Source organism: Plectrocnemia conspersa, unplaced genomic scaffold (genome assembly GCF_051122295.1).
Source record: "Plectrocnemia conspersa isolate PC_06_02 unplaced genomic scaffold, ASM5112229v1 ptg000005l, whole genome shotgun sequence".
Lineage (NCBI taxonomy): Eukaryota > Metazoa > Arthropoda > Insecta > Trichoptera > Polycentropodidae > Plectrocnemia > Plectrocnemia conspersa.
The window spans coordinates 24,669,807-24,683,509 of NW_028277169.1; the positions used below are offsets into that span (position 1 = coordinate 24,669,807).

Below are 13,703 nucleotides of genomic sequence, written 5' to 3' on the forward strand. Positions count from 1 at the left end.
GACTTTCTCGACCTTGTGTAACTTTAAAACTGGCCGTTTAGCGCCGATATAATTGATTCATAATAACGTGTCGCACGTACTCTGCCTATACAATTATAGTTTATCCGTGAAAATTCACAGTCGAAGGTCAAAAGCGACGGATATTAATCGACCAAAAACCAAGATCACTATCTCATCACATCCAGCCAGCAGCTGCCATATAATTCATTAATTAGCCAACCACCGCGCGGTATAAACGTTTCTATTTTCGCCGCGGAAAAACTATTAGCGGTGCACGGGGGCAGTTGGCAAATTTCACTAGGATATAATATGGGAGAAAAATAATCAGATCGTTACAGCATAGGACGCTGGAGATACGACGTCTATTTGTGGTGGACCACCGCCTCTTTGAAAAGACCGGAAGATAATTTGTTTTTACGGTCGGTCGTATATTATTGTAGCTCGTGGAAGTTTAATAAACATGTCTTCGATCTGAGGCGAAAATATGATATTATCGTAAGTCAAGTCGTCGAACTCCTTTGCTCAATCCAGTGAGTTATGTTTCTTGCTTACATGAAAATGAAATATAGACAATGAAACAGCCCTACTATTATGATATTCCATCTTTAATGCTATTTATTCTATCGTTACTTGTCATATGATTAACAATTTTTATTTGCATTATTATAAATAAAATCGTTTTATACGTCAAATACGAAGAAAGACACATTTTACGACATATGTTTTATTGGTGTTTTTCGTGGTGTAAAACTATTTTCTCGAGTTTTGGAAATAGGCATCAACACAAACGAAACCTTCGCCTTAGTTGTATTTTTATTATGGATTGTATTTGTTTTATTGATTCAATTCATCTGTGTTAGTTGATGCGGCACCCATCGGTTCAATTAGACACTTATAATTGCTAACAAATGTAGTATGTGTTGCCCCTAGTCTTTGATATCACATTAATAGATAAGCCCTAATTTATGTACATATACCAGCACGATAGACCAATGGTGTAATTCGGTGACTAATACCTGAAAGTTCTAGGACCGAATTCCAAATGAACCTTATTTTTTTTCCAATTCTATTGGGTCTAAGAGACCAAAATGGCTTTATTTCCGATTGAATATTACAGATTGAGTTTTCTTAGATCATCCTAATTTCACGGAAGAGAATCGTGATTAAAAATAAAATAATTTAGGTTGTGCATAGTGACATACTATATTGATATAAGCTGTAATACTAGTTTATAATTAATACAACAGATGTCACTCATTTAGAGACTTTGATTTTAATCTGATGTGCCACTATTTAATTGCTAGTTGTTGATTGTGTTTACCCGGTTATTATTGGGCTAACACTTGTAATAATGCAACGGAAGATTTACAATAAATTTGCGTTTACAATAAATTGCGTTTCGAGCTTATCTCGAATAGGTTTGTCCATCATCAAAAAAGGCTGAAGTAAAATAAACATAGGTTTTAAATTACTCAAAAAGAAAAGGTAGATTTCTATATATAAATGTGTGAGAAAAGAATTATATTTTATTTTTTATATTATTTTTGCCCCCTTAACACAGTAAAAAAAAGTTTTTAATTTTTATTTTATTTCATTTTTTTATACGTTTCTTACCTCTTTACTTCATTCTCTAAAATTTATTTTTACAAAATAATGTTTATTTTTTTTGGATAGCCGTCATTTTGCAACAAGTTACCAGATATGCTTCAGTAAATAACTGAGCTGAAATATTTATTATATAAGAGATATTTTTAAAATAAGTTTTATCTCGATATTAATAAAACTATAGCAGTTATCGTAAATTATTTCTCGATAAAATTCCATATCGAAAATTCTCATTTCTTGAAAAATTTGCTGATTTTGCGAAGATTTTCATAAAGCCTTTTTATGTTAAAAAATTAAGTTTGTTCGAATTTGTTTATGAAAAAATAATTGCCGCATAAAAAGAGTGGGTCCGTGCCAGATGTTTGAAAATATTCATGATTTCTTGAGAGGTCAGAAGTATTTAAATGGCATAAAACTATTTACGATTCTTTTTAACAACTCTAATAAGTTGTTTTGGTAATTTAAGAACTACATTAATAATCGAGAATCGGCAAAAAAATGTATATTTTTTTTACCGATTGCCACTCAAAATTTCCTAACAAAATAATAACAAGAGTGTGCGATCCCACTTTATATATAATATGTTAAGAATAATGTGTGATAATGTGCCTACTAATATATTTAATTAAATTATTATTAAATAGTTCATATAGGATTTGATCATCGCTGATATATCGTACTAATCTAACATATTTTACTTTCTATTTGTAATAAATGTATTCTTGCTTTGGTTATGCAATTAAAATTTAATAGTTGTTCGTTCTACATCATTACATGAAAATACATATACTAAATTGATTCCATTAATATTAGATGATGATTTCCTGTGATTCGTTCCAAATTCTTGAAGGTCGAGTTTTGTCAAAGTCATATATAATATGGTTATTTCCTATGCGTGTATAATAATCAAATTTGCGTATATTGGAAATAAACCTAGCTTAACATTAAGCAGATACATTTTACATGATTTATACAAATTTCATTTAAAGTGCTAAAAAGCTTTACATAAAAATCAGTAATTTTTAATTTATCTGTAACATAATTTTCACTGTAAGAGAAATATGTTATTGAAATTAACACTTGAAAATAAAAACAAACGCTACTTCTGTTGCTAAACAAACATAGTAGAAAATAGAATTGCTAATTGTGTACTCCTTCTAAATTTACATAGTTCTCTGAATCGATATTTATTTAGTTATATCATTTTATATTTGTATTTTAAAATACATTATGTTATCAGTCTTTATAATGTATTTTTAATGTAAATTAACGAAAACATTTTATAATACTTTCGAAGCTTTCGTGTTTGTTTTTTTTTATATTCTTTTCCCGTGATTAAACGTAAAAATATCAACCTCAGGTTATTAATTAACTTTGGCTGCGGTGCGATTAATGTCGGCCAAAAACACGTACCAAAGTCTTAATTGTTGTGAAAGAGAGATGAAAACACGCATGTGTATTTTAGTTAAAGAAAATAAAATTTTGGGTGCCAGGCAAATTAGCTGGTTGCTGTTATACAAACTGCTTAGAAAATGCATTTGCGAAATAAATAAAACGTCGTTTTTTAAGTAGCATCTAATAATAACAAGAGTAATTAGCTTTAAACCTAGATTGATGTCTTATATTATGATTCTATAAATATATGTTTCAGTCGAATGGCTAGTTATATAAGTTTTCTAAGGTAGCGAATTATGTTCTCTTTTAAGTCAGATTTGTTGATGTGAACTTTATGAAAAGTATCTCAAAACATAAAACAAGTTTATTTAAGAAGAAGTATTTTTAACTTTGAGTGATTCCTTTCGATTAAGATCAATGAACGTTCGAATACTAAAAATCTTCTCTGGCGTATCCAACGTTGGAAATAGTATAAGAAACGATCTAATCTTAAAGTTAAAAACAGCTCCTCTAACACAAACATAGCGAGATTAAATCAATCCACGTTAAAAAAAATGTAAAAAAGCCATAAAAAGTAGATCAAACGTTGAACATACATAGGATCTGCAATCAAACGCTTAGAAAATGTTTCATAATGATTCGATATTATTTTAAAAATAAATGTTATATAAAAAAATATTTATATAAATGTTGCTCATATATCACCATTTGGACTGAGAAGATAACAGGAAACTAGTACATCTAAATCATTTCTTAAGAAAATACGGATTCTTAAGCATTGTGTTTTTTAATATATAGTACTAAATCTGTAGATAAAAATAAATCTTTGAAAAGTAACGAAACAATGTCCAAAAAATATTTATATATCATTTTAGTATTGACTTTTAATGTAAGTTAACTGAGCGAATGTATAAATTTGATTTTATGGCAGTTTAATAATTAGTTGAGCCAATTAATAATACGTAAATAAAATATTGCGGAACTTATTCGCAAGAGTAAGCAATTATGCACAGAGCTTAATATTCGCATAAAACACATGTTCCAATATATCAATAAAAATAAAACCAAATACCCAAAATCTCTCATTTTCTTTGTATACTTGTAAAGAAATACTCATTATTGCCTTACGAGTCTTACGACCGAATATTAAAAAATTGTAGTTTATTGTAATTGAAGAAAGCAGTGATAAGAACTTTGACATTCGAATGAACTTGACGTTTGTTTTTGTCTTGACTCATTAACGATTCGGTGTCATAACTAATGATTCAAAATTACACCATTTTGAAGCAATTCTGGTTTTAGTGACTACTATTATTCAACACGATGCCGTTTTTCTTCAATTTTAAACAGTTTTGGAATAAGCTCGGCTGCTACTCTTTTTATACTCAAAGTTTCAGTCAAAATTATTACGAAATAGCAACTTCTTCAGCACTTTTTCTAATGTTGATACAGCGATTTCAGCACAATGTTTTTTTATCGATGTGCTAGATAGCTCATATTTCTTGTCATCTTTTTCGTTATTTTATGTTTGTATCTTCTCTAAAAGCTTTCACAGAATTTGCACTATCTACTGTCACAGTGCAAATACTTTATTCTGTCATATCCATAATTAAATGTGACAAAATGGGTCGTCAATATTCGTCTGTCAAACACAAACTAGACGTTCATGTGGCTAACAATTTACATACGCATCACAGATAATGTTACTAATTAATTCTTAATTTTTAATGTTACAATATTTTATGTCGTTTCTCGTGTGTGTTTTAAAGTAACATTTGGTTACGTTTCGCCTGTTCATAAACATTATCATAAATATAAAAAAATGTGGAAGAATTTCAGTATCAATTGTTTCTTTCGCACAACCTCCCTCTTCCACCTTCGACTAAATAATTACTTCGTGTATATTTTCTCTGAATACTCCTAGTATATACATATATCGCAATACTAATGTACATACATTTTCTTTAATAATACACTAACTGCTAGCAAAGATTGCTATCTTAGGAGCTGAAAGGGTTTTCGCATTGATTTTGAATTACCTTCAATATGTACATATATATTTAAGTATAGTCCAAGTAGTAAAATATATGTTTTCATAAACTCATTTCTAAAATAACTTGTGGGGTTTTTATTATTTCCGTTTCCGTTAAACTTCACCTATCCACAGCTAAAACCAGAATCACCTCTCTCAAATCAATCGCCAAATTTGTGTATAAAATTGTAGCCAAATTTATATATTACATTTTGTCATCGATCATCTCTCGTTTGTTAGCATAAACGTCAACTAAAACTATATGGATCGATGCCAAACACTCTCACTAGCCCCTCTGGCGACACGTCAACACGACTGGCGAAGATCCACGCGCTTATTGATCCCATCGGAAGATCTAGCTCGATCGATCATTATGGGATCGTTGGCATTGAACTTGATACACTCGTGCTAAACCCAAGGACGAGGTCGCACATTGTGCTATGGTTGAGCTTGCCAAAAGGTGTATTACTATTTAATGAGATTTTTAAATTGTGGTAATTTGCAATAAAAATAGAGAATATTATCAATGTATGAGAAAATCTTTATGTCTTGGTATTTAAAACCAAAATAAAAATAGAATGATATTTTGTAAATCACCCACTGGTAAGAATATTTTATAATTTACGACTGTAGCTATCGTCCGTAAATAAATAATTAGAGAGCTTTCACTATCGTTATATTACGCAAAATTAAACGAATGCTGAATTTAAAATTAAAATATCTACAATAGAGTATAGGATGTTCCGTAGGTAGGCTTACCATTATATTATGATTGATCAAAAAATCAATCCCTTTGTTCTAATGATTCACATGTTCAATAAATGTCTATACTTCTGCTTATTTTCCCTTGAGAAATGACTTGGCTTAGTTTGCATTTTGGACTTGATCTAATGATCTTCATTAGGACAAGTTGAGTTTGGTTAATTCGCGTAGGTTAGGTTTGGGTTTGAACAGCAAGTGGACGTTTCGCGACTGTCAAATTGAGTTTCATAGACATCATAAAGTAGCATATATTTACTAGCGCCTATCAGTTAAACTATATTTTTGATAGTAAAATATATATCTACTAGTGAAATGTATTTGGATTTTACAAGTGAAAATATAACTTAACTGAAAAATAAATATTCACTGTAAAATTTACATAAACATGTACATAAATAAAAAATGATAAATATGTAAATTATATTATGTATACAAATAAAAAAGTTGAAATCATACCTTCCAGATAAATTATATTTTCACTGGTGAAAAAATATATTTCAATATGACTTTACCGAAAATACATATTTTAAAAAATATTTTCAGGACAGATTCGAGATTGTTATAGCCCGAGTATTCTTGATTAGAATCAGAGACGTCATTTTAGCTTTTTTTGGGGGGAGGGCGTTTTTTAATATTAATAATATTTTTGTTTCATTAAAATTCATAGTATTTAATTAAATTACATGCATTTTTCTAGTCAAATTTAAAGGGGGGGGGGACAAATGGTTTTTACATACCTTGTCATAGGTTTGAGATATTAAGTCGGAGGAAGAACGGGTATCGGGTATAACAGCTCGCGGATCAGATATCTGAATTTATCAGTCTCGGAGTGGCGTAAGTTTTACATGATCTTCTGGCCAAATGTTGATAAATGCGATCTATGAATTTGAATAAAAGTCCTTTGCTGGGAACGAAGTTTTACGTTTTAAGTTTTTTTCCTAGAGGGGATTTACTCATCGTGCGGTCATACGAATGTTTAGGTTCTTGTCGTCATCTCTTGTTTTTTGAAAATAGTTAAAATTGCATGATAGTTAATAATGCTAGAATTTAAATTATATATTAAAAAAATATATTACAAAAGGAAGGAAAGATATGTAATAACCATCCAGTATGTTTGCGTCGTTAAGTTATTTCAAAGTCGTCATCACAACCCAATATGCTATTCCACGCTATATATAATGTAATACAAATTCGATCAAATGGGAAAGCCATAAATCTTGCGACAAATTACGCCGCGTCCCCGGACCGAATAATAATTATTGATAGATTAATGTCGACGAGTGACGAGCGATAGATTAGAAAATGGCACGCCAATGTTCGCTCTTTAGGTTTCGTGTGCCAAGGAAAACAAATTGTTCGGTGTATATGTAAATGCGGGAAGGTGAAAATAGGTTATGCAATGCACCCGTGCAGCGTTTCCGAAACGCTTTTGAAGATGGATTTATATTTGGTATAAATTTGAGATTTAGGAATTTACACGCTGTTGCTTGAATGCTCTTCCGCGTTTACGAAAATACTCACAATAGACGTGAACAACAATCTTGCATAGACTCACTTTTACATTAATTATCAATCAGGAGTGATTAGATGCTATATGTAAATTCATACATGTACAATACGAAGCTTTTTACTGAAGTTGAGAAGCATTAGGAGCGCGTTAATTTTGATAGACTGCCTTTAAGCAATATGAAGTGTCAAACTATATCGTTATCAATGTCAACGACACGTCATATGTACATAATGAATGCCAACATTCGAGGATTTTAAGGATTTGGGGTGCGCATACTTGGCTTGGCACGGGTGCTTATTTTTAATTAAAAATTACAAAGCTCCATCAATTATTTTAAGTCACGTGTGTTGTTGGTTGCCGTGGTGCTGCATCTTCAATGTTTTCAGAAGATCGAGTTGAATTATTTTAGATTCAGTGACCAGATCGAACTATCTAAGTGGAAATGGCTGCAGCGTTTTGGATTATACGCGATCGGGGTGGGGGAATAGTGTTATCAATGTCACTACTCTCTCAAGATCTCTTGACTGGAATTGGAATTTTTGTTTTTATCTGATAAATATTATATTAGACTATTTTAGTCGATGGAGAATGTGTATTTGAATTAAATTGTTGAAATTCGACATCAGTGGAATTTGTGCTTGCTCGCTCGTAGACGATATTCTAGGAACGGTTTTCTTTAGGAGTGCACATTATATCATTATTTATGTTAGCACGATTATCCTGCGTTTCTACTTTATTCTTAGAATTGGTTCAAAATCATTACTATCAGTCATATCTAGCAACAGATTATACTGGATTTACCTTGATTAAATAACCTGTTACCAATTTTTGCATTTTTTTTTTTTGATACTTCCCGAAAATAATTTTTAAATCTTGCTGAAATTTAACAGCATTTTTTATCTATAATTTATAAGACAAAAATCAGAATCACTTACGCCTATATTCATAGCCTTTTAACAGCTAAGTACTGTACAAAATAGTTTTAATTATAAGATAGACACGTCACTAACATGCTAGAGGAATAGTTCATTGTATATATTACAGTGAATGTGTATTACCAGTAAAGCTATTATATATTTTCACTGACGTTTTAGTGAAATCACCCCGATTCATAAGAAGGGTGATATATCGTGTATCGAAAAATATATCCGTCCAATATATATTTTATGCATGTATACAATTTTATAAATATAGATCACGTGTACATGAATCTAAAGTATTCGTAAAGGGTTCTTGCAAACCCTTTTATATATTGTCTGCAAGCAGTTTTAAAGAATGATGAACGGATTTTTTGCTCTTGTATTCCGGCGCGTATGTATTTTTACAAGGTAGCAATTCAAAATTATTATTATATTATGCAGTAGTTTGCGTTTTTTTACGCGAATTAATGAAAACAAAATAGGTTGTCTTCAACATGACTTTAATAGAATGTATTATACGCGTGTTTGTGCGTATGAATGGGTAAAACGAATGATGATTGTGTCTTTCGTGAGGATGTTGTAAGCGTCTAGTTAAATTTTGTGGCAATTTCTACTTCTGAAATTCTCTGGGAGAAATGATCTAGATTTAGCTTATAATATATAAACAGTGTATGATGATGTTTAATACACAAAATACCATTTTATTAAATAAATTCCTATAGGAATACTACCTATTTTGACTGAGATAGAAATCTTGAAATCTCTAAATCTTTACTTACTCGTCAATTCGTCATTCAATGTAAGCAGATATCTCAATATACTTTTAATTTTAAATGTAGCTCTCATGCCTATTTAGTTTGGTAACCATTGCTTTAGATCAGTGGTCCTTACTAAAAATTCAGGGCGAGACAGCTTTAGTATTTTAAATATTTCTCGAAATGCAATGGTAAAAATTGTTGAGTGATCTAAATTATTACCAATATTCTAAAAATATATAACATATTAATGTCAGAATATGTTTGTATATTAAATATGGCATTGGCTTTGGAAATATATTGACCTAAATATATGAAAACAATCAATAATAGCGAAGAAAATCTAAAAATATTACGATTGCAATCTCTATTTCAGTCAATTATAAAGATCGGTAAAAAAAATCCAGCCCACGCAGATTTTAGTATCCCGAAAAGCTTGGAAAGCTCTGTCTCGACTAAATTATACTTAACTATAAAAAAAGTATTATATTGTACAACATATTATTTATACATTATATATAAACTATATTATGTAGTTTATTTAACAACAAAAGCTTTTTCCAAAACACAAAGCAATTGCTGACTATTTTAATCGATTTATTGCCAATGTTTATAAGCTTAAATTACAAAAAAAAATGTAAAACAGTAATAATGAAAATATAATAAATAACATATTCTAGAATGAGAACTGACTGATTTTTAAATTTATGAGATTTAATTTAGTTTACGTTCATTATGCGTATTAATAAATAATCTAGGTAAAATAAAACGATATTTCTCTCTCATAATTCTCGATATAATCATAATGCTCTCAACACCTACGATACAGCGCTCAGTTCGTTTCTCTTACACAATCGATAAATATATTCGTTCTAATCCCCCGTGATGTATTCAAGACAAAATCCAATTAATCTTCATGTTACTCCTCTTTGCAACTATATTAAAGAACAGCTTTCGTTTTCATAAATTCACCGCCGGCTGCCAATAATAAAACTTTTGCTTGGCTCATCTTTGTTATAGTAATTATGTGAATACTACTGATATTATTCTTCATTATGTCAGAGAACTACGTTATAAATCTCATCAAAGCGGTCACGATTGAAATGGGTGCGTTAATTGTGCGCTGAGCACAAAATCAAGAGTTAAGTTATAGTAATGGCAAAAGGCCCATTAGAAGTTTTGCATAAATTTAAGCAATATGTACTCGTGCTTTTAATGGAGTAAATTGAGTAATTACGATTTGAAATGTACAGTGCGTGAGGGTTTTGATTAGGGGGCGAGCAAAGTGGTGATTGGTACGAATCGTTGAACCCCTGTGGGGTGTATGTACACAACATGTGATGAACGTGCATAAATTTTATACATAAAACTGAATTGTGTAAATAACAGGTGTAATATAAGACACAATAGTATAATAGAAAAAGTTATAAACGTTTATATTTTTTTTTCTGAAAAAAAAATTGGCATGGTTTGCCGTTTGTTAAAACAATATTAAATCATACTTATTTACATATTCGACTAAAATCATTTTTGTTTACAACATGTGTATCGACTAAGAGTTAAATACTGTTTTGTAATAATTAACTAATTTATTTACTCTGCAAATATATTACACTTCAAAAACCATGAAGGTTTTCAAATAAAATAAAGTATGACTTCTAGCGAAAGTCTACACGAAACTCGATTTTAATCAAAAGTGAAAAAGTTGGTTTAAAAACAATTATCAATTAATTAATAATCAATTGCTTTAGAATCAGTGGTTCCCTACTATTTGGAATTATTATCCACAATCCCTGTTAGCAAACGATAGTAGACCAACAACGCGGTTTTCGTCCGCGTCGTTCCACATTCACTAACCTCTTGTGTCTTTCGAAGGTGGTGACAACATCTTTTGATTCTAAGATCCAGGTCAACGTAGTCTATACCGACTTTCAAAAGACAGTCAACAAAGTTTGTCATAAATTTATTCTTTTAATTCTTAAGATAAGCAATCTAGGTTTCTCGAAAGGTCTTGTTAGATTTTTTCGAGTTATTAAAGTTGCCGTCGTCAGTGCGCAAGCTATGGTATTCGCTGATTATGTAGATACTACCACAGGAAACCAATTTGCGCCCAATTATAACCAATATTAACCTATACCAACAGTTTCCATACGACCGAAGGCTATTAAACGCGACCATCTTAAAAAAAGTATTAACTCTTGTTATATATAATATCGCTATGTATAGCAAATCGAATTTATATTCGTTAAAATATGAAAATGTCAACATTCTTCAAAACAGACTAACAAATCTTCACATTTTATATTTATTGTAAATCTTCCATTGTAACATGACAATGTTAGCCCAATGCGTTACAACGGGGTAAACATAATCAAGTAAGTAGTAAGACACTAAGTCACTACGCTGGATCTAGCTCGATTTTTTTTAACAATTCATCACAATATTCCTCAGAATTTCGATTGAAATTATTAATATATAATTTTCACTAATAATTAATTTATTATTATTATTTAATAATTAATAATAATTATTATTATCATATAATAATCTCCCAAATAGGATACAAATATTAAATACCGATTCATATCAGTGACGTCATTTGGGGGGGGCAGATAAGGGCAATCACCCCCCCCCCCCCCATTGAAATTGGCCAGAAAAAAATAATTTATTTAATGAAATACTATAAATCTTAATGAAATCAAAATATTAAAAAAATGACTACTGACTGGCAAAATTTTGTCCCCCCCCCCTCCCCTAGAAAAATGTGAAGTGACGTCCCTTATTCTAAACCAGAAATTATCTTTTATCCAGCAAAGAAAATCTAAGAAAAAACAAATATTTTTAAGTGAAATCATATTGAAATACATTTTTTTCCGATAGATATATATTTTTACCAGTGAAAATATAATTTATCTGGCAGGTGTTAGTAAAGATATATGATTTCAATTTTTACATATGTAGTAATATATATACATTTACATACTTATCATTATTTATTTACACGCGATGTACAAATGTTACAGTGAATGTGTTATTTTCAATGAAGTTATATTGTATATTCACCAGTAAAGTCTAAATACATTTTCACCAGTAGATATATATTTCTACTTGGACCATTAAAATGAGTAATATATAAAATAATTGTTGCATAAAACAAATTGTTGTAGCATTGGTCACTACGGCGAACGCCTTATGAATAACTCTGCGGCGAATCCTTTTACCGTTCCCACTGCGTATGTCAGTTAGTTAAATTACTTTAACAAAAAAAATGTTTTTTGGTTAGGTTAGCTATGCTTTGATTTTTCGTCACTAATTATTGTTCTATAATTGCCATAGAATGCATTGCTATGCACATCTGAACATATTCTCTTAATAATCTGGCACCTCGCCAGATATTAAAACGTACATCGTTCAGTTTAATTTCCTCTATATAAAATGATTACATTATATATAATCATGATGATTGTCTTTTACATAGTACAATGTCACATTTTATATTTATACTTTTAGATATCAGCTTACGGCAGTCGACGTTAGAAAACCTTTGGAAGCTCAGTGAAGATGTGACTATGCTAATCACTATAATGGAGGTATGAGATTTAATAAAAACAAATCATATTGATATTGAATGAAACTGCATCATTGATTTTATATTTTAGGGATCTCGAGACATCTGCTTGTGCAACAACGTAGCGGCAATCTTGAGGGAGATCGTTTGCCTGAGTCCGGGCAAAGGTAAATTGAAGAAAGGTATTGAATCACACCCATTCGTGTCATTATATGTGCGACGCCTATACCAATTATATGTTATCATGTCTTCACAAAGTGCAAAAGAAAAAGCAGCAATCTTTCGATATGAACGGCGATCAAAACGGATTAAACATTGTCAAAACAAACCAATCACCCACATCAGAAGTTGTCCAAAAGGCTAACGGCATCAAAGGTATGTATGAAATACAATATATATTAACTAATGTTGACGGTTGTGCTAATATGTTTTTGTTCACAATCATCGAATAACTAATCTGTAAATATGTAGATATTGTATATATTGTGAGTATCTAATGCATGCTATTTTTATATCAAAAATAGTTCATTAAATTTGCTTTTAAATGTTTCAGTTAACAACGTTGCAAGACAGACTGTCATATTTCAATCAATTCAACAGAACTCGACCTCTATGCTGGTGAGAGTCCTTTTACAAGTAAATGCACGTAAAGAACCAAGCACTGTAAATGTGGAATATTTTTTGTGCGATCTATTATGGATTTTAAGTCAAATGTCTCAGAAAGGTTTGTTTTATATATGTTAATACATGTTGAAATAAATCAGTATTATTTATAATGATATGTTTAATGTCTTTCAGATCCAAAGTTTTCGGTTAAAGCTCGTATGTTAGGCGGCGTTAAAATAATCCATAGCTTGCTAAGAATGAACATGACTAATACAAAAATACTCTTTCCTTTATTGAATCTGATGAAGCAATTATCAAAGCATTGTATTATTGTAGTTTACGTTGTTATTTTATTTAAAATGTTTATTTAATTGTATGAAATTTCTACAGCCATCACAACGGCCATGCTCGTTAGGGACGGTGTAGTATCGACTTATGAAAAGGTGCTAATTTCATTAGGATATATGCCAACGGCACGATTGAGACTGTGCTTAGATACAATAAACTATTTTAGTAGAAATAGTAAGTCACATACATATATACATATATT

General features: G+C 30.4%; 1 protein-coding gene across 4 annotated transcripts in view; it reads left to right on the top strand.

Annotated features, from left to right (window-relative positions):
* Positions 1-13,703, top strand: part of LOC148235265 (cytosolic carboxypeptidase 1-like) — an 89,850-nt gene that overhangs the window by 16,024 nt on the left and 60,123 nt on the right. For all 4 annotated transcript variants that reach the window (XM_088186014.1, XM_088186013.1, XM_088186015.1 and 1 more), the window contains exons 3-8: positions 12,490-12,569; positions 12,639-12,729; positions 12,806-12,922; positions 13,101-13,271; positions 13,346-13,477; positions 13,544-13,675. In XM_088186014.1, the coding sequence (XP_088042140.1) occupies positions 12,490-12,569; positions 12,639-12,729; positions 12,806-12,922; positions 13,101-13,271; positions 13,346-13,477; positions 13,544-13,675 (723 nt within the window). The remainder of the gene's footprint in view (positions 1-12,489; positions 12,570-12,638; positions 12,730-12,805; positions 12,923-13,100; positions 13,272-13,345; positions 13,478-13,543; positions 13,676-13,703) is intronic.